At 38.0% G+C, this 19,830-nt stretch overlaps 6 protein-coding genes and 1 long non-coding RNA gene across 9 annotated transcripts in view; 3 read left to right on the plus strand and 4 right to left on the minus strand.

The window, feature by feature from the left end:
- The window catches only part of LOC109546725 (peroxisome biogenesis factor 2), a 1,164-nt gene extending 133 nt beyond the window's left edge, over nucleotides 1–1,031 (plus strand). The window contains exons 2-5 of the mRNA XM_019917799.2: nucleotides 1–138; nucleotides 192–608; nucleotides 661–876; nucleotides 934–1,031. Coding sequence (XP_019773358.1) covers nucleotides 28–138; nucleotides 192–608; nucleotides 661–876; nucleotides 934–1,020 — 831 coding nt within the window. The 5' untranslated portion in view covers nucleotides 1–27 and the 3' untranslated portion in view covers nucleotides 1,021–1,031. The remainder of the gene's footprint in view (nucleotides 139–191; nucleotides 609–660; nucleotides 877–933) is intronic.
- Nucleotides 953–5,358, minus strand: LOC109546724 (glutamate--cysteine ligase). The gene is made up of 8 exons (XM_019917798.2): nucleotides 4,669–5,358; nucleotides 2,798–2,970; nucleotides 2,499–2,695; nucleotides 2,079–2,447; nucleotides 1,824–2,021; nucleotides 1,577–1,765; nucleotides 1,340–1,521; nucleotides 953–1,284 (listed from the first exon to the last, which is right to left on the minus strand). Exons 1-8 carry the CDS (start codon nucleotides 5,112–5,114, stop codon nucleotides 1,128–1,130), a joined length of 1,911 nt encoding a protein of 636 aa, XP_019773357.1. The 5' UTR covers nucleotides 5,115–5,358; the 3' UTR covers nucleotides 953–1,127.
- A 607-nt stretch (nucleotides 5,359–5,965) lies between these two features.
- On the plus strand, nucleotides 5,966–7,133 carry LOC109546726 (transmembrane protein 256 homolog). The gene is made up of 4 exons (XM_019917802.2): nucleotides 5,966–6,202; nucleotides 6,494–6,766; nucleotides 6,824–6,958; nucleotides 7,014–7,133. The coding sequence occupies exons 1-4, from the start codon at nucleotides 6,128–6,130 to the stop codon at nucleotides 7,056–7,058; spliced, it is 528 nt and encodes a 175-aa protein (XP_019773361.1). The 5' UTR covers nucleotides 5,966–6,127; the 3' UTR covers nucleotides 7,059–7,133.
- Nucleotides 7,120–7,523, minus strand: LOC125503952. Its single transcript, XR_007281189.1, has 2 exons — nucleotides 7,378–7,523; nucleotides 7,120–7,324 (listed from the first exon to the last, which is right to left on the minus strand). It is a non-coding gene; the product is annotated as an uncharacterized LOC125503952 (long non-coding RNA).
- An 861-nt stretch (nucleotides 7,524–8,384) lies between these two features.
- LOC109546722 (armadillo repeat-containing protein 2) lies at nucleotides 8,385–13,477 on the plus strand. Of its 3 annotated transcripts, XM_019917797.2 has the most exons (14): nucleotides 8,394–8,841; nucleotides 9,863–10,004; nucleotides 10,062–10,324; nucleotides 10,375–10,602; nucleotides 10,672–10,922; nucleotides 10,984–11,086; nucleotides 11,201–11,373; nucleotides 11,431–11,627; nucleotides 11,702–11,870; nucleotides 11,923–12,060; nucleotides 12,119–12,353; nucleotides 12,404–12,550; nucleotides 12,601–12,861; nucleotides 12,917–13,477. In XM_019917797.2, exons 1-14 carry the CDS (start codon nucleotides 8,718–8,720, stop codon nucleotides 13,144–13,146), a joined length of 2,661 nt encoding a protein of 886 aa, XP_019773356.2. In that variant the 5' UTR covers nucleotides 8,394–8,717; the 3' UTR covers nucleotides 13,147–13,477. The 3 variants fall into 3 exon arrangements, with proteins under 3 accessions (XP_048521112.1, XP_019773355.2, XP_019773356.2); XM_048665155.1 differs by having other exon boundaries at nucleotides 8,385–8,841; nucleotides 10,375–10,922; nucleotides 11,702–11,864; XM_019917796.2 differs by having other exon boundaries at nucleotides 8,389–8,841; nucleotides 10,375–10,922.
- On the minus strand, nucleotides 13,416–14,281 carry LOC109546727 (gem-associated protein 6). Its single transcript, XM_019917803.2, has one exon. It carries the CDS (start codon nucleotides 13,996–13,998, stop codon nucleotides 13,510–13,512), a length of 489 nt encoding a protein of 162 aa, XP_019773362.1. The 5' UTR covers nucleotides 13,999–14,281; the 3' UTR covers nucleotides 13,416–13,509.
- Nucleotides 14,282–14,776: 495 nt separating this feature from the next.
- Nucleotides 14,777–19,830, minus strand: part of LOC109546709 (midasin) — a 73,111-nt gene continuing 68,057 nt past the window's right edge. The window contains exons 31-41 of the mRNA XM_019917783.2: nucleotides 19,524–19,820; nucleotides 19,089–19,466; nucleotides 18,024–19,025; nucleotides 17,723–17,965; nucleotides 17,507–17,657; nucleotides 17,155–17,427; nucleotides 16,711–17,096; nucleotides 16,424–16,655; nucleotides 16,227–16,369; nucleotides 15,947–16,163; nucleotides 14,777–15,893 (exon numbers count right to left, since the gene is read on the minus strand). Of these exons, the coding sequence (XP_019773342.2) occupies nucleotides 14,830–15,893; nucleotides 15,947–16,163; nucleotides 16,227–16,369; nucleotides 16,424–16,655; nucleotides 16,711–17,096; nucleotides 17,155–17,427; nucleotides 17,507–17,657; nucleotides 17,723–17,965; nucleotides 18,024–19,025; nucleotides 19,089–19,466; nucleotides 19,524–19,820 (4,386 nt within the window). The 3' untranslated portion in view covers nucleotides 14,777–14,829. The remainder of the gene's footprint in view (nucleotides 15,894–15,946; nucleotides 16,164–16,226; nucleotides 16,370–16,423; nucleotides 16,656–16,710; nucleotides 17,097–17,154; nucleotides 17,428–17,506; nucleotides 17,658–17,722; nucleotides 17,966–18,023; nucleotides 19,026–19,088; nucleotides 19,467–19,523; nucleotides 19,821–19,830) is intronic.

The following is a 19,830-nucleotide window of genomic DNA, read 5'->3' on the forward strand; positions in this document are numbered from 1 at the left end:
CTGTCGACCAATATTTTTAAAGTGAAAATGGCAAAAACTAAACTACTGCGAGTTACGCAGATGAACGCAATTTACCTGGACAAGGAAATTGAGAGGTCGTTTCAGCAAATCATCCAGGATGCGATCAAGCATTTGCCTGTACGTGAACATTCAAGTAAACCAACTAATTAAATTGACTTGCGAATTTCCAGCCTGGACTAATTTCTCCAGTAAGTGCAGAGATCGACCTGCTAATCCGTCTGGGGATTGCTAAGTACTCGTTGCTGGAAAACGGGTCAACGTTTGGCCAACGTCTTTTCAACATCAAATACGACAATCTAACAAACGTGAAAAAAACTCTTTATATTCTATTTGGTAGTTTGGGGTACTTTCAAGGCAAGTGCGAGTTATGGAAGCCTTCGCACGCTATCGCAAGGCTTATTTTCAAAATTGGCGTCGTCATTAAAGTGCTCGATTTTTTGAACACTTCACTTTTCTTAAGATATGGAGTAAAACCTCTTCTGGTTGAAAGACTGTTAGGGCTAAACCAAGTATTTGCTACCGAAACCCCGGCGCGCAATTTCGAGTCCAAATACTTAGCAAGGGAATTGCTTTGGAATGGATTCATTGTAAGGAAACATTTGGGTGTTAAGCACTTGAATTTAACCTAGTCCTTTCCAGGAAATCCTTGTCTATATGATTCCTTTGATCAATTATCACCGACTAAAGCGACAGATTAAGGAATATAATCCATTTAGTAGAAAAAAAGCCAGCACCGTCACTGTTATAAAGAATCCACAAATAACATTGAACACGAAATGTGGCCATTGTGGGCAAAGTCCTATTTTACCTCATCATATGGGCTGTGCACACATCTACTGCTACGTATGCTTAAAAGTGAGTTCATTAAGCACAAAAATTAAGATTGTCATAAAAGGGCCTATTTCATTTCAGGGAAATCAAACTGCGGATCCTAAATATCAATGCTCCATATGTGAACATAGTAATGCAAATATATTATGTGACCCAGTAAATGCATAAACAATAAAAAATCTTCGTTTTCCTTCAAATTAATACTAAACATATTTTAAATGCATTGCACTAATGTGACTTAATATTAATTGCTTTTCCTTATCAAAAGCGTGTACTCAATAATCATTTTTTAAGGCATTGGGAATACTTTCTCGAGTTTTTGATGTGGCACTGTAGCCCAGCAATTCTGGGCAAGACTTTTTGCCTTCCTCGATGTCTTGCAAGGTTTTCAGGAGGTCGTAGTTAATGAGTTCCGACACTACAGAATCATGCCTAAAAATAGCAGGATTTAATTATACTAATCATTCGCAATTATTTCCAAACCCACTTGTAGGCGGGGTGTTCAGTGACGAACTTCCTGATAAACGATGCTGTAGTAAATATTTCTCCTGAGGCTCGTCTTTGAATAAACTTCAGGTATTGCTGAATGGTGCAATGCGTATCTGCATCCACATCCATGCCATTTAAGTAGCTGTTGATCAAGGGAATTAACCCGGGAAAATCGCCAGCCTGAAATGTTCCCTATGTAAAACTAGAGCAAAATTTTATTTGGCCGCTTCATTACATTGCCATTGATAATTTCATTCACAGTCATTAGCCCCACCATATCACAAGCTTTTGGATCACAACTCGTGCCCGCACAACATCTATTTGCTTCTGGCGGACTAATATCGGTAGTTATATCTTTCCTAAACCAGAATCGTTGCTCTTTGCATGCATTTCGTTTTTGAGCGTTTTGCATATTCTCGTCCACCTAGAAATTCACATTCAATAACATTTACTACTATCATTTAGAATGTCTATAGACTCACTTGACTTATGGGAATTAAAAAGTTCAATTGATATGATAGAATAACCCTGGTTAGGAGAACCACAAAGCAAACAATTGCGGCGTTTTCAAAATCGGTAACCTGCACTTCACAGGGCCTAAATTCGACTCTCCAACCAATTGTCGAGTGGGGTGGTGGCGGTTTAAATCGCATGGTTTGCCAATTAGTTGACTGAATATTCTATAAAAAAATTGCGGTTTAAATAGCCCTTCAGCTGGCAGTTCATAACACTGTTACCTCAAAATGATCAGTATCTTCCTCGTCGTTTTGATTGATTTTCTCCGAGAACAATGAGACAGTGTCTCGTATAAAAAGGTGGGCGATATGTTGAGCAAGCAAATGATCAATGCCATTATCTCGCAATTTTTTATAGTCTTCATCATTGTACAAAATGGGAATGTCATTGTACTTTTCACCTTGCGGTGATAGATAGGAATCGATTGAATCATACCGCGATTTCTTTATAACGAACTTGTTCTCTTTCAAGGGCTTTAGCCCTCGTTCCTCTTCAGTGCGGCAATCAACTGATCCCGAAATTACGTTCCATCGACAATCCACATCGGTCAAAAATCCTCGATGTATGGGTGAGGCGGCACTAAAAGCCAACTAATATCCCAATTTTTAATCTGATTTTAGATAACTTTAAACTAATCTTACCATTATCGGGCACAATGGTGTAAGCTGGTCATACAAAATCCTCGCTTCATCGATGTGGCAAGCTTGGAAAGTCAGCTGCAAACAGCAACAGCCCATCCCAAATCCCATTGCATCCAAATAAACGCAATCCGGTTTAGCAGCTTTCCTTATTAAATGCGACTCGTCTACTGGTATTTTCGTTTTTACATCCCTAAAAACTTCCAAATAAGTTAAGGCCCAAACGCCTTATTGATGGCACCTTTTTGAGCAAAGTTAAATTTTGAATGGCTTCTAGTAAATCGCGTTTAGCATTTACTTACTTGGTAAATTAATTGCCACATGTTCGCCGCGTCTTTTTCGAATATTGCGAACCAAGTTCATAAATCGAGGGTGTCCAGGAAATACTGCTTCGTCTGGGAAAAATAGGGATTTTGTTCCGCCTTCATTCGGAGTGGGTTTAGTGGGGGGTTCTGTAAAGTCAGAGCATCCCAATCTGAAAATTGCAAATGTCTTTATTGAAATAAAGTTCATAAAAATAGAGCGCGATTTTTGGTGCCAAAGCTCATTTTTTAAGCGTTGTAATAAATCCAGTAAACAATTGTCTCCACTTACAATTTTTTTAAAAAGAGAACTTGTTTACAAAGTTGATTTCCAAATTCGATTTGAGCCGCTTATCTTTAAGTAGCCAAATGTAAAGAGGTGACAACCACTTAACTATACATTCATCGCAAAGACCTTCAATGAAGTTGAAATATATTCATCAAGTACACTGCTAAATTAAAGCAATTTAAAGCTCAACCAACCAAGGTTACAAGAAATTGAATAATCTAAAATATTGTACAATTTTTAGCCTGAAAGCAGTGTTTATAAATCGCAGCATATTTGAAAATGCTTTTTTTCGTTTCACGTAGGTATCGACTGTTCAATTAATGAAACCATGACTAGCCAGTTTTATTGTCGTAATGCCTGTTGCAACTTGCTTCATAAATCAAGGCTAATCTAAATCCTCTAATCTTATCAACAGGCCGATTAGGTTTATGAATATGCATGAAATACACTGGTCTCCGTGAATCACATGTAAGTGATTCATGATTATTCCATTATTCTAACTTTAAATTTATTTTTTAAGATGGCATTTATTGAAAATGTTTCTGATGAATAACAAAAAATGTTCATAAAAAATTTACTTTTTTCGAAACATTCTGGCATTATTTAAATAAATGAAGCCTAGAAGCGCATTGTGCAAGATGCTCTGGCTTTAAAAGTTATGTTATGTCTTTAAAAGCTTCAAATATTCAATCAACAAAAGCCGCATAAGAGACTTAAAAAAATCCACCCATCCAAGCTGAATTCGCGTGCAGTATCGCGTTGTTTAATGTAGATATTAATCTATGAATGGTTTAGTAAAAATCTTTGGGCTTTTGCACTCTGGTGGTGTATCACACATAGAATTCAGTTGTTTATTGCGTTAATGATTTATATGATTAATAACCTAATTATTGAGAGCACGTCGCGTGCTTCTTCTGAGGAACAATTTCGAACATTTGAAGAAAAATGTTACTACAGCTAGTTTTAAAAAGTTATCAGGAATGTCCAATTGACTTCTTGGCTCATAGTATTTGAGTAAAGGTTTCCTGACTTGCGTATATTTATTACAATCCACTGACTGAATCAATATTTAATTCAAATCCATTATTGATTAAGCTCATGCTTGGGCCCAGAACTGGGCAATGAATCCAGACCCATTTAGTGTTTGTATTGCAAACACAGAATTATTCTATTGTTAATTTTGTTTTATTACTCCAATCCTTTTTATATATTGCTTTAATGTCTATTATCCCCATATGACAAATTGTTGATACCTAGTTAATTCTTGTGTTACACCATTAATTGCAAGTTTATCACGTTCTAAAGTAGCGTTGATTTTTGGCCAGTAGTATTGCAATCTAACGCCTTTGTTAAATTATGTTCTTAACAGATAATACACCCAATTCACTAGTCCTGCCCTTCGCAACTTAAACCTGGCTGACCTAAATAATCTTATCAGAAATTTTGGATTCCCCTTCAGGAATTATTAATGGATGGAGATTCTCGTGTCTATATAATAGTAGTTTAATAGTAGTCAATTGAGCAAGAGTTTTATAGTATAGACGTCCTTGAATGGAAGTAAATAGGCCAAGGTTGGTCTTACCTGGGGAAACTGGTTAGAGACATTACAGATTCTCCTTCCTTGAGCAGTTCCATTGCCTCCTGCCTCCTCATCCTCATGTTAGTTTCCACTATATTAAAGTGGGCCAGCGTTCCGCCATACGGTTTGCCTGGAGTGCCCTCAATCATGTAAGCAGCAAACTCAGGCCTCCATAGAAACTTCACAGTGTCGGGATTCTGTTGCTCCTTCTCGTTAAGCACGGCCAAAATCTCTTCAGCACGTAAACTGACTTTGGCCTCCTTTTTCCCATCATTGAACTTGACAATAATGTATTCGATTTCGTCGCCCCATTTGAGAACGTCCCCTTTTCTCTCCTTCAACTTCTTGTAAATGCTGATAAACTGATTCACACCGTGTTCGCGAACGTGGGGCGCCAATTTTTTCGTCTCCTCCCAACTGAGCGGAGTTCCTTCTGTCAGTAACCCCATTTTGCACAACAGTTGAACTAACCAATACAAGTGCTCTTCAGTGAATACTACTTATACCAGTACGATTTATTTATCTATACAAACATAAATTGCGCAATGAATTATGACATTGCATAATTAATGTTGTAAGTAGTAACAAGCACCAACCGAGAACAAACACAAACATTAATGCGCACCCTGTACTTGTTTATACGAGGTTTTCGCTAAATTAACCGGCATTCAAAAATCGCGTCTAGTGCTAGCCCAAATATTTGCATACGCGAGGCTCTTGACAGCTCCTGGTCTCAACGACAAGCGTTTGGGCGAGTATGTTCGGGAATAACATTATCGCACCTGATTTGATTACTGAAAATCTGGAAATAAAGAACATTTTACTGCATTTTATATGTAGTTTAATTAATTCACATTTAAATCGCAGCGGTCAGTTGCTCACAACTAGTCAGAGCTGTCAAGATTCCCGCATCCCCACAAATTTGAGCAACCGCTAGGCGAGTGCCACAGATCACAAAGGTACTAAATTGAATGCACTTTTTTTGTTTGCCCGGCGACTGGCGGAGTAAAAAATCTTCGGGAAGACACCCGCGTGTTCCGAACCATGGGTAGTGTTGGATTTTTACCAACTAAAATACCCCCTTTTTGTACTACGAGTTTTCGGGATTTATCCTTTAAAGCTTGTCCTGTAGTCCTCTTGAATTTGTCAATGAATTTGAATGCATTAGCACAGAACATCCTCCTAAGGGGGGATATTTTATGATAATGTGAATTTTATGAAATGTGGCTGATGTCCAATGCTGCCAATGGTTAGATGAGAAAGAGTGGCAGAACAGTAACAAAACTGTTAGGTTGTCTCCATGCCGATTTACTGAAAATAACCAAAAGTGAGTATACAGGATGGCAAACCTTGCCATTGAAAAGTTGTTATTGATTATTAATCTGAATTTGGACAAGCAGTCACATTTGGCACCTAAAGTAACGTTCTAATTTTCCAAAGTATATTTGCTAAACACAGCAGAATGGGGTTTAAGGAGTTAGCAAATTACGTAGTATTCACCAATCCTGTATCAAAATCTCTAACTTCTTTTGTAGCGGTAAGTAGCCAAAAGGCCGAATAATCACCTGTATACACATAAACATTATTTTATTTTCAAAACCTTTTATATTGGGTGATTGTACTGGTTCAGACCGAACGATTACGAGTGCTTATTCTTCCATAAACAACGAATTCCTTAACAAAACATAATTGTATAAAAACTACCCATCTTATGGGAATCCCATGGCTCACAGACAGCTTCCCGCTTCATTCTTCCCAAGGACACTAATATGATCTGAACACTATATATAGATTCAAACCTATACCTATCTATGATTTCCGTTATCAGGGAAACACCAAGAGTCTTCCAGCCCCTCCAACTGTTACAGTTATCACTGAAAAAACTCCCTTATGGAAACTGGCTAATGAAGGGGGCCCGTTTGTGCGGCTGGCCGGTATAATGGGAATGACCGCAACTATTTTAGGGGCTTATGGAGCACATAGGACCTATCCAAAAGACACGGCTGATGAATTGAAAATTATGTTTGACACCGCTAATCGGTACCATTTTTTCCATTCGCTAGCATTATTGAGTGTTCCGTTATGCAAAAATCCAAAAATTGTGAGTACCTATCCCTAAATTAATCAGGTACCGTTTATTATCTAATCCGGGTTTTAGGCTGGAATCTTATTCATATCGGGGACAATTTTGTTTTCTGGAACTTTATACCATCGAGCGTTTACCGGCGACGATACGTTTGGAAAGTTGACGCCTATTGGAGGAAGCATTTTAATTCTAGCATGGCTTTCGATGGTTGTTTAAGCGATTTTTGTAAACTATGTAAACTAAACCACTCCATTTGTTTTAGGTGTTAATGTCTACAAATTTTATATGTAACTCTGCCACTATATAACCGAAATTAGTGCATGTTATCATATACCTACTCATGTTCACAACAATAATACATAATAAAATTCGATTCAGTTAATTTATTTTAATAAAAAAAGTGAATTAATTGTAAGGCCTATATTTCCGGTCATATCTGCCTTCTCTGCCATGCTTATGGTTTTGTCCACCCCAATTTCTGTTATCCCGTCTCTGGAAGCCCCTTTCCCGATGCCTGAATTTCGGATACCAAGGGGATATAATTGGTGGTGGAGGGATTCCTTCGTCAAATACCTTTTTGTAATCTGGTTCACTGTCTGTAAATCTTTCAGCAAATTCAGACTCACATTCTTCAATAAATTTCTCTTCCTCTTCAGCCAGAGGCATCGTTTATCTCTTGTATTGCAGGTTTGTTTATAGCAGATAATATTTAATTCAGTTTGTTTATGTACCGATGCTTGTTCAGAGCTTGTTATCTGTTATAAAGCTAGGTTAGAATCAAGTGAAGTGTTACCAACAATTGTAGATATTCTCTATATGCATAGATTCGCAAATTTTGTATAGATTATCTTGTATCTTTGCGTTCATGTTTTCAGAGAAAAGCAAGTGAAAAAAAATCAACTACAAAGCAGAGTTCTCCAGACACGCTCTAATTTTGAATTTTCGCATTTCGCGTGAAAACTAGAAACATTCCTAAAATTATATTTACTATGAAAAAGTGCGCATTTCAAGACTATCTCGCAATTGCAAATATAACTTTGAAGCTTAGCCGGTTCTTTAAATATGAGTGGACTGAAATGCGGTTCCTAAAATCCGGTCTAATTTTGAATTTTCGCATTCTGCGTGAAAACTAGAAACATCCGTAAAATGATGTTTAGTATAAAAAAGTGCGTATTTCAAGACTCTATCTCGAAATGGCAAATAGAGCTTTTCAGCTCAACCGATTCTCTAAATAAGCACCAAAGACTGCACACACTGGCGTTCTCAAAATTAAACCGCTCTAATTTTGAATTTTCACATTTTGCGTGAAAACTAGAAACATTCTTAAATTTATGTTTATAGTGAAAAAATGCGTCAAGGGTCTATCCCGCAATGACAACCGGTTCACAAAATTTTGAGTAAAATGTAGAAAGAATCCGCCGTTTAACTAGACACTATGACCCAAACTTATGAGACTTTACCAGCATATTGTAGATTCTAAATTTAACTAAAACTGGGATAGCGTGCCTCCTCAAGGGCATGATAAAGCATATTTGAAGGGGAAAAGCATAAAAGAAGCCCCGGTTTAAAATTACTTGGAAATAATGCTATAAAACGATCAACTAGGAATACATAAACCGAAAAGTATGTCAAAGTAATTACCCTAAAATGACAATATATTGACAATAACATTTATTCGAGCCACACCGCACTAGACTCGATAAGTGCGCTCTAATATCATTAACTCGTGAACTCTACAAAATCGATCCTCCAGACCTCTTGCATGTCATGCTCGTCACCTAAAATTTCCCTGAAATAATCAATACCCAGACCGTTTCATTCCATTTATCGGTTAAGGGGTTGAAAACCAGTATAAACCTTCCTCTAGCCGAAGTGCGACGAAAACAACTACCAAATAGTTCATTCCTATTCAGTGCGGTCTCGTAAGTGTTGAAAATGTTACAAAGTTGTCGTTTTATTGAGAAATATGGAATTTAAGAATTTCCTTTCCAAAACCAAGGATGGCAATGATTTTGCCACCGCGTACCAGGAGGCAAACTCCCGTAAGACAAGTGCGGAAATTATTAATGAAGCACGATTGGCTATTAAGGGTAAGACATTTAACGCACTTAAATAAGCATTTCCTAGCTGGGAAATCTCAATTTTCAATGCGCCGTAATTTATAAACACTGCGTATATAAAATAATGTTGACTCAATCTAGAAATTCACCCGACGTGCGCAATAACATAGAAGTTAGATATTAAATTATTAAGAATGCGGATTATTCAAATGACTGGTTAAGTGATAATGATAATGGTTAAATGATAATGAATGATAATAATATTATTATATACAACCTATTTCTATATAGAAATATAGAATTAGGAATATAATTCTATATAGAAATAGGTTGGTACCTAAGTAATATAAGAGAAGAGACTATTAATAATTCATGTAAAAACTAACCGAAAAATTAAAAACTGCTATTCTCTTGTTTTAAGCTCAGAGGAAACAATTATTTGTTGAAAACTTCAAGCAGAAAAACAGTGTTTCAATTCACAACATGCACGACTAAATTGAATTAACCATTTTAAAATAATAAGTTTAAAAACTATTAGCCGACTAGGTTTTGTATCCGAAGTTGTCAAGATCTAAAGAGCTGGTAGTTAAAATAAGAATACTTATAAATTAGCTACAGCTCGGAAACGATTGAAAAATCTTCTAAGAACTATTTCAACAGAGCCTTTTAAAAGCGTATCTCTATTCTTCCGTATTAGGGATGAACTAATCGACTTTCTATCCTTTACAATATCTAATTAATCAGTAGTGCTTGAGAGGCTTAATTAGGCCATTAATTAGGTCTCATTACGGAATTTGCCAACTTCTAAAGGGGTAGAAAGAAATTATTTTCCACGACGGCCTAAAAAACCGAAAAACTCACCAGTTTCAAGAAATGGCCGCAAAACCTTTTCGCATAACTTTTTACACTGTTCATAGAGTATTTTATGTGCTACCTTTGGAAGAAAGCAAAGAAACATCAATCGATCAATTTTTAATAATAAGTCAATTTAATTTGATTAAGAATACGGGTTTTTATAAGCAAATTTGCGAATACAAGGTGTGTTTTTAAGAGTCACAAAACATAGAAACCAACTTTGCATCTGCCGCAATAAAACCGCTCCAAACTCAAAGACCATTCACGCCCAGGGATAAGGAAAGACTACTGTTTGGAAATAAAAAGCCTAAAGCTGATAGGCCTCCGAGTTCCTTTAGGTATTGTAGACAATTCCTTTTCCCTCATTTTATTGCATAAACCGCGGTTTGTTCCAGCTTGCGATATCTTCAAAATGAAACGGACCTTCCAGTTACTCCTCCCGATAACCGAATTTTTACCACTCATGTTTCGAAACATCCGTCCACACCGAAAATCGACGAGCTCAAAAAGTATAATAGATCGAATTCGCTCACTGAACTAAATGGCAATATTTTTAATATTGGAGTCAAAGAACCATGCAAAATCCGGCTGCCATCCCTGGACAACAAACCGTTACAAAAGAGAAAGATTTTCAACAATACAACCTCGCTGGATAATCGTAAGTAGGACTTAAACATTCAACTTCAGGCTACGATTGTTGCATTTCAGTGCCTGAAGAAACCGAATACAAAATCGACAACCCAAAACTCGAATCTAGAAATGCGTTCAGCTCGCCGCAGGAAAAAACGATTTTTGACCAACAACCCGCCTTCGGACGGTCATCGGCCAGACAAGCAAATCTATCCGAATGCCTCCTGCTCGGCCCTCAAAACCTGACAAAAATCTTCGACAATCGACATATAATCGAACATTCCGAAACGCTCTTTACCAGCACAGGTTACCTAACTAAACAACTCCTATTGCACAAACAGAACGATTTAAATAAAAGGACGCATTCGATTTTAGCTGATGGTAATGAGCCGGTGAGAACAATCGATGATATTTTAAACGACCTAAATAGAACCGATCCTCAAAACTATAACGATGAAACGGTAAAAAATCTACTGGAAGAGCTGTACGCGTTTATGGAGAAAGAGGGCATGCTGAACTCGAAAATTAGCTCAAAGTTGAAGATTGTAATACTCAAAAGCCTGTACCGATTTGTCGAGTCGAAAAATGAACAAATATTGATTAACATTGCACAGATTATATTAGTTGTAAGTTGAGTCGCGAAGTGAGTTTCGGATTTGTTTTGCTGAAACTTGTCTGCTGTTCTAGATGAAAGTCACTGGGAATAACCTAAGCGGGGTGTGTAAGCTGATCTTTAAAATAGCGAAAAATGATGTTAATGATAATCTGTTTTTCCGAAGGAATCTCCTTGGTAAGTTCTGTTCATATGTTACCACTCTTGCTCACTGAAGTAACTAAACCAACTCTTCATTAAAACTTATCCTTGAGGCGCCGAAACCGCTTTTCACTATTTTTTTATTTTCAGAACTATTCCTAGATGCTCTTGGAAGGTCAAGTCCCATGGACGATGCCGAAGCTTGCGTGTACGCTTATGGAGCCCTCAAGTTTCTGACAATGAACGTGAAACTATTAGAAAAAGTATTAGATTTAGGCATTTTGCCTCTGATGGTGCTTCATATTAAGCTAATCAATACCGCTGTAAGAGCACTGGGTGGTTTTCGCCCGAAAATCGTTTATTAACTTAGAATTTTCTAGAAAATCGACAAAACCCCCTTTCACAAACAAACTGATCATGTGCTTTTCCAACTGACTGGAGCCTTAAGAAACCTGGTTTCAGACGAACATGTTTACGACAATTTTATTTTCTGTGGGACTATTCCACAGCTTTGCCAAGCTTTAGAATTGTTTCAGAACGATGCTGATATAACAGCCAATATATCACGCACTTTAAGGTATTAATATTGATACGTTCAATTTATATGAAAATCAACAACGGGCGATTAATTAAATGTAATGTAATTTTCAGTACAGTGTCCACTAATGAAGTGTGTTGCGATAGCTTAGTTGAAATAGATACTATCTATAAAACTTTCATAAAACTATTTAATCTATATGAAGAAAATGACGAGATTATCGTGCGGCTTGCGTATACTTTGGGAAATATTGTGGCAAAAATCGACGACAGCAGAGTAAAGGTAAACTTTTAAGAATCTTCAGTATCTACAACTAGAATACATTTCCTTTCAGTTGTTCAAAGAAGAAAAGTCAATAGATTGTCTACTAACTTTGTGGACAACGTATTTAGAAAGGACCCTCCAGTTATGCTCCTTGAAGGTGGAAAATGTGAGTATTTCCAATAGCTCCAGTGAAGATGTCATGATTAAGGTGTGTTTCAAGCATGGAATTTTAAAGACAAAATATTCTCTATTTGCTTGACTTTTAGGTAATTCGAGTGATAGCCAATATAGTGATTAACCCTGACATTGGAAAAGCGATCAATGAGCAGTATGGAAGCAAACTGATTGACGAATTTTTGAAAGTATTAATCAGCAACCCGTTTAAGAAAAACCAGGAACTTGTGCTCTCGATTCTAAGCACTTTGAATAACTTATCATATTATTATTCCAGCGATTTAGAGCTAGACGTCTTCCACGTGAAACAGATTGATATTGCCGAAGGTGCGAACAATTTACTTGAAGAAAACGTTCAACTAAAACATTTTTTGTAGGAATTATAGAGTACACTAAATCAAAAAGCAATGATTGCATTGTAGAGACGATGCGCATATTGGGAAACTTGTCCCGTTCCAAAATCACCAGAAACTACATTGCAGAAACGGATATTTTTGGCAATTTGGTGAATCTACTTACTACAGGTTAGAGATGAAATAATTTGCCTTTTCCTGTTTAAAAATTTCACTTTCAGCTGAGCCTACTTTATTAAAAACAACAATTGGAGTTTTTGTGAACCTAATGTCCGATAATAGAGCGCGGAAGCTATTCAAGAGTTGTGGTGGAGTGTCGAAACTAATATCTTTATTGACCAAGTATTGCGAAAACGACTGGTTGCTGGGAAGCCTGATTTGTCAAGTTCTCTGGAATTACTGCATTGATACCGTCGACTTATACGAGCTTCTTACTGAAGAGGAAATCCACCAACTGCTTATATTACTGGCTGATTATTTAGGTGATGGAATAACCGGCCATTAAAAAGCTCCATCTTGAAAAACGTGTTTTTTTAGACGAGGAAAAATTGTTTGGCGTTGATGACTCGACTGAAGAAATGGAAGTGTTCGTAACCCAGGAATACCTTATATGGGAGGAGTTTGCTAATGTGGCAACCAACTTATTGGAGAAAATTGAATATTTCCTTGACACATTTGATCAAATACAAATTAGTGTCGAAGACCCTGCTGCTTTACAGCCATCAACCAGAGAGTCTGGCACAAACATTAGTTTTTCTGCTTGGTAATTTCAAGCAATAAGATAATAATGCTCTGTAATGATTGGTATGTTTCGTAGTAGGTAAATAGTAAATCTATTACAGCTAGAAAATCATTATTATATAAATATTGTTATTTGATGTGCAACTATGATTATCATTAATATGTGTGTTATAGTTTATTTACTGTTTTTTATCTATTTGATTGTATAACTACTTATGCAATATTCCAAGCTTATAAAGGGATATGAAAAATATGCCCGAAGGAAAATAATTGAGCAATCAAACTATAAAGCAGCTAAGATATGATAACGGTTTTAAGACCGGCGTTTAATAAATATACTGTTAAATTGAACTGAAACATCTGGATTTTATCACATTAGTATTTAATGTTTAAACAAAGTCGGTTGGCATTAAATTAATGATATTTCTGATTTTCTCCAGAACTATCACGTTACTGCATATACAGTTATTTAAACCATAAGGAGGCAAGATCAATAGATGATCATCGATCTTCAAGTACTCGCCTGCTTCTTCAACATTAATGTACATCTGTTGAAGCCATTTCTTCAGTCGCCTCTTTTCTGCGCTTGAATTAACATTTTCATCAATAGGGGCTTGCCGTTCTAGGTAGGTTTTGTCGCGCTCACCAGCCTGAAGCTCCAGAGACTTGATTGCATGATACAGAATGAAAACTGTATCGTGTTTTTTAGGGCTGCTTTCTCTGGTATGTAAAACGATGGTTTTATAAATCGGGTCAATAACGTAAACTACCCCCTTAATTGACTGTGAATCGGTGGTAGTTATTTCGACCGTTTGCCCTATCAGGCTCTTCATATAGAGGGGATTGTTGTTGAATATTTTGTCTTCAAAAAGATCCATAGTAGAATTTGAAACAACCAAAACAAAAACTCCAACCTAACTTTGTGATCATAGGTAAAGACAGGAATTCGTTTTGGCGTGATTAGCAGCAATTATTAGTGAAGTTAATGTTATGGTAAAAACCCGGACGATCAAGACGTGGTTCAATAAAGGTGTTGCCGGTTTGGAAACCAATTTCATGTTAGATCAATTTGAAGGCATTTTTAAAGCATTAAAAAAGTTGTTTAAATATTTTTTATGGTTTTCTGTATTATGTGCCAAGTCAAAGACCATTCAACTTGTAGAGTATAATAAAAATTGTACCTTATCTTGAGCGATAAATGTCTGCATCTACATTGTCCATTGCCAAAAGAGCAAAGTCCTTAAAAATCCGAAGAACCAATTCGGCGCATGGCCCCTTATTCTGGCAGGTAAACGTCAGAAAGTTCCGAGTTTAAATAGTTGCGTATTTTTGTTAACTTTACACTACCGTACCGCAAAATACCACAAAACGGCGAAGAAAAGCCGTATTTTTCCAGAAATCACCAACATTTCACTAGAAAATCGCAAAAAACTGAGATTTTTAAAAATAGTTACCGAGCGATGTGCACATGGACTTTTCAATCTACTATCAAACAATTGACTAACGCAACGGTGTTTGACATGTTTATGTCAATTGATAAATGTCTTGTTAGATTAGTTCAATCTATAACATTTAAAAGGCTGCAATGGTTAAAGACGTCCTGGAATCGGTTGCTGGAGTTGAAATAATTAGTAAACCGGAATAAAGGCAACAATCAAATTTGTAAAATTACATTTATCTAAGAACCATAAAATTTAATCCTAGTCAATCTACTGTTGGGAGGTGACCATTTCAAACCATTGCATCAATGCATCACTCAACACGCCCGGTAAAGAATTAATGTCCCTTAAAATAAGATAGAAAGGAAAAGGAAATCGGTCCATGTAATTTTGGAAACCCACGAACTTTCCATCCTTGAAAATCGTACTTTTTATATCCAGCACAGAGCTTCGGCTCTTTGGATTATCGATTATGACAAAAACTGTGAAAATATTGGCCAATTTGGCCCTTCTGACAGCTTTAGTGACGAAGCTTTGGCCCTCTGAAAACACCCCTTGGCCATCGCTGACTATTAGCAGCAACTTTGCATTGGGGATCGATGATTGAGTGCAGTTTTGCTCAAACATTTCGGTAACAAAATTTACAAGCTTTCCGATATACGTTTTCTGCTGATCGAATTGAAAGTTTTGTAGCAATTGAACCCCGCATTTGTCCGTGAAAGGTTCCGTTAACTTGTGGTGAATTTCCGTAGTTTCCCCAAAACTAACTACAGCCAATTGGCCGCTTTCCAGTAGAGATAAAGCTTTGGATATCAAGGCAACACTTTCAAAAGCCAGTTCTTTGGAATGATTATCGGCCATACTCGCTGAGTCATCAATAGCTAAAACAATCTGGTATTCCCGCTTGGAGGGTTTGGTGCGGCGAAGCCAAATCTTATCCTTGCGGAATTGCGACGCAATATACGGAATCACTTTTCGCATGTTTATTCGCCTTCCCGTTCTGAAGTCGCCTCTCAAATGACTGGCTTGAGTGGGTTCCAACACTAAACGCAACTGCTCAGATAAATCTTGGGCTAGACTAGATGTAACGGAAGAAATCTTCTGCCATGTCTGTTCGGCTTCCATGTTGGTAGGTGCTGATTTCCACGTGGAAAGCTCTTGCTCAACCTGCGCTCGAACTTCGTTAATCTCTTCCTGGGATAACTTCTCAAAAGTCTTTTCCTGCAGCAGGTGATATTGAGTGTGATAAGAGGATTCCAAACCACGGGACACAGTCAACGTTTTCACTATTTCGCCCTCGATTTCCACATCAGCAATTTCTTCGACAGCCTCTCCTAGAAATTCGAAATTTTACCCCAAGTTCATCTCCTACTAAACATTCGCGTACCTTCAGGGTGCTGCCGTTTTTGTTTTGTATTCCCTTCGCTCTTGGTCTTGTTCTCTTTCAGAGTGTCTGCAACAGCCTCCTTTACTTCCTCCTCATAGTCTTCGGGAACTTCATTGGAACCATCCACTTCCATTTCCTCATCATCAGCCCCATTCTCTTCATGAACAGCTTCCTTTTTCTGCTCATCCACTTGATCTTTAGTAGCGGCGTCTAATACCTAATACATAAGAGGTTCAATAAATTCCCATATGTTCTTGAAGACAAACTTCAACAGTCTTACCTGTTTAGTCTTATCTTTTGTCGCCTCTTGAATATGCTGATACATGTCAGCTTGTTGCTCATCTGCTTCCTCTTGCGGAGAATTGTCATTTTCTTTGGCTTCCATAGTCTTTAGTCTCTTCTCAACCGGCTCATTTACATCACCTGAAATTTTACTGAGTTAGAAAATGCCATCGTTGTAGTTTCTGGATAGCTAACCTAAACTGCGCTTCAGATCGGACTGTCCGGGACGTTCCTTGCGCTTCTTCTCCATCTCCTGCTCCGAATTGGAAGTTTTTGCTTCTTGCTGGGCGCTGCTTTGGACAGAATGCCCGGTTTCGCTTTCTTCCATCTGGGACTGTCCCATTCCTTCCTTGTCTGGCTTGTCTTCCTGGCAAATATCATCGATTGGCTGTTCAGACTTCATGTTTTCTGCCTGCGTTGCTTGCGTCTAGTGACAGAGTTTAAATAATTGCTGCGATTTTCAGGCATTTTTCGTAAATTACCTTGTCAGTAGCGCCTTTATCTTCAGCTTGCATCGCTTCGATATTTTCTTGGTTGGATGGAGTTTCGTCTAAAGCACTCTCTTCCTCATTGGCTTGTTCCATCGGTTCATCGCCATCTTGAGTAGATGCTTCTTCAATTTTTTCTGGTTCGGGTGGTTTCTCGTCAGCGTTGGGCGACTCACTTTCTTCGTCTTCAATGTTGTCGTCTCCCTCGTTTCTAGTGACATCTTCATCGTCACTGCTAAACCCTTTTTCCTCGTCGTTAGTTCGATCTTCTTCGGCTTGTCCGTCTTGGTCTTCAGGTTTATCTTCAGGAACTTGTTGGTCTTTCATTTCATCGATGTCGAACGGATTTTCCTCTGGCTGTTCCCCATCGTTTCCTTCACCTATTAATCAATGCCAACATTTTCGTTACTTTGCTTAATTTTTCACTTTTTTATTTACCTTCATCAAGCTGTAAGTCGTCAGGCAAGTCCATGGGCTCGGGCTCAGGTAGTTCCTGTTGATTGCCGTGATAGGGATCAGTCTGTTCGTCATCGAATTCCGGCTCGTTCATCTCATTGATTTCCTTGTTATTTTTTTCAGATTCTTCCGTTTGATCTTTCGAAGGTTCTTTGCGTTCCGGCTTTTCTTTCGACTCTTTATCGCCTTTCGCTTCCAGTTGATCTTCTCCGTCCTTCTCACCTCCTTTACCATCTTCCTCTTTTTCTTCTAAATCTAGATGAAAGATTTTCGTCAATTTTGCGCACCATCTTATAATATACTAAAGAACAATCAAATAAAAATCCAATGTTACCGTCATTTTCTTCGTTATCATTCTCTTTGTCCTCTCCCCAAATTTCCTGGTCCAACTGGTCTGCGCCCTTTTCAGTTTCGCCCATTTGCTCCTCAGCATCAGAACCTTGGTTGTCTTGATCTTCATCGTCTTCTCCAGTTGGTTTTTTATCCTTTAAAATAAAAAAATTGTGAATTGCTTGTACAAATAAATAAATTGCCATCTAAAAACCCCTACCTGCAATTTACTATCAAAGTCCTCGCTCATTTCTATAGCATTGTCCTCTTCTTTGCAGTCGGGATCTTCATCAGTTTGCTTCTCTTGATTGGCAGGCTGGGCATCATCCAGTTGATCTTCAGATTCGATTCTGTCTGAAACATCTTTTTCTCCTTGGCCGTCGCCTAATCCCATACCATTAGATGGTTTGCTCACGCCTTCCTTATCCATTTCGTCTGACAGCTCTGGAGGAACGCAAAATCCCTAGAAATAAGCTTTAATTAAACATTTGGCCATTAAATTGTTATAACTTTTGTGGTACCTTTGAAGCTAGATCGATGAAGATGTTCATTAATATCGAAGTCAGCTTGCAAGTGATTCTGTAAGCGGCTACTTGCTGGGTAATAAAATACTCGGACAACCGAAGAACTTGATCGAATAAGGCGAGGCTTTTAGCGGTTTGGTTTATGATTTTTTCAGAGACTTGGGCAGATTTTCCCAGGAGAACTGTTAAAACTGCCTCTGCTGCTTTCAGGACATTGCCAAGATCAAAGGTTTGAAAGTCTTCGGCCAAATTGCCGGTTAGCAGAACTTTAAGATGGTTCGGTTTCAGTTGCAATTCTTCCTCTGTGTCATCTTGCAAACGGGGTTCTTTGTATTTTTTGTACACATTCTGGATTTTAATTAGAATGGTTGTGGTGAAATTTTGAAGAAGAACATCCACAACGTGTTCTGGGGCTGGGTCTAACTCTTGCTCTTTAAAGCCCTCTTCAAGAATTAGCGTAATCGATTTTGATACCCATTTTATTGAATCAACAACCTTTATTGGATCGAATATGAGCTTCAAGTTGTTTAAGTATTCGTTAAGCTTTTGCAAGTCCGTGTAAAGTTGGCCTTTGTTTGCAAATGGCACCAGTTCCGGCTTTACCACGTCCCTGCTTATATGCGGTTGGTAGTATGCATTTTTATGCATAACTTGTAACATTTTCGCCGACAAGGAAGTAATGCCGTTCAGGGATTTGTGGACTTTCTTCCAGTTTTCGTCGTCTTTTCGCTTCAGTTTATCTGAATCTGGTTTCAATTGGGGTATGGCAATATATTGACTTTCCTGAGTCTGTTCTTCTGGGCAGGAATTCACCATGAGCTGCAACTGACTGGTAACTACCGCAAGTGAGCCTAAAACTTCCTGGATATCTTCTAGCGTTTTGAACGAGATCAGCGATGAATATTCGCAAAACTCTCGCATTTGCTTCGCGTATCCACGTAGCACGTAGTGACTCTGCGTGGCTTCGATAAGGTTGACTTTCTGTTGCTGGCAAATCGTCTAGACATAGATGATGAGAGAACATTGGATATTGTTTGAAGTTGTTTCGTTAAGCAAACTTACCAGTAAATGTGCGGCAAATCCTCGGCATCGCTCAATATTTTGCATACCCAAATCTGGGGCTGGAGTCAAAAGGGCGCTATGCAATATTTCGCAGCGCATCACGGATCTGTAATAGTACAACTCACAGGAATCCCAGATAGTTAATATCTTTCCATCCATGGAATTCAAGCCTAAAAATGTTAAACTCGCGGATAAATCAATCGGTTTTATCGTGAAATTATCGGCTGGATTCTTCAGCTTCATGTCGATCAGTCCTGTTTTGAACGAAACCCCCATCTTGGTCAACGATTGGAAAAGATCTGCTAAAGCTCGATGTTTTTGATTGAGAATCGTTTTGGCTTGCGACTTTTGCTTCGCTTTCGTTAAAGATGTGTCAATCTACAATAAGTGTTTTTAAAGTAGTCGAAGTCTATGGCTATTTTTCAATATACTCACTTCCAAGTTCTTCAGATGTGAACTGGTTTCGATCACATCGGTCACAAAACCATCTAAACACTTCAGTAATTCTGGATACTCGGTGCTTAAAATAGTTTCCTTGGCAATTTTGCGAGCTTTTGCTAAATAGGCGAAGTCCTTGATCGACGCTTTTGCCATGTAGGACTCCGCATCAAGAGTGTAGTGGTAGGGTTTAGGATTTTGGCGTTGCGGCCGGTCCCAAATGCCCACATTATCGATTAGATTTTCTGAGACCGGATTGGTTAAAAATGGTGTCACTGGTTGCGATAGAACACCCTAAAAATTC

This window comes from Dendroctonus ponderosae, unplaced genomic scaffold, assembly GCF_020466585.1.
Source record: "Dendroctonus ponderosae isolate FM_Combo_2020 unplaced genomic scaffold, Dpon_F_20191213v2 Dpon_F_20191213_3, whole genome shotgun sequence".
Classification (NCBI taxonomy): domain Eukaryota; kingdom Metazoa; phylum Arthropoda; class Insecta; order Coleoptera; family Curculionidae; genus Dendroctonus; species Dendroctonus ponderosae.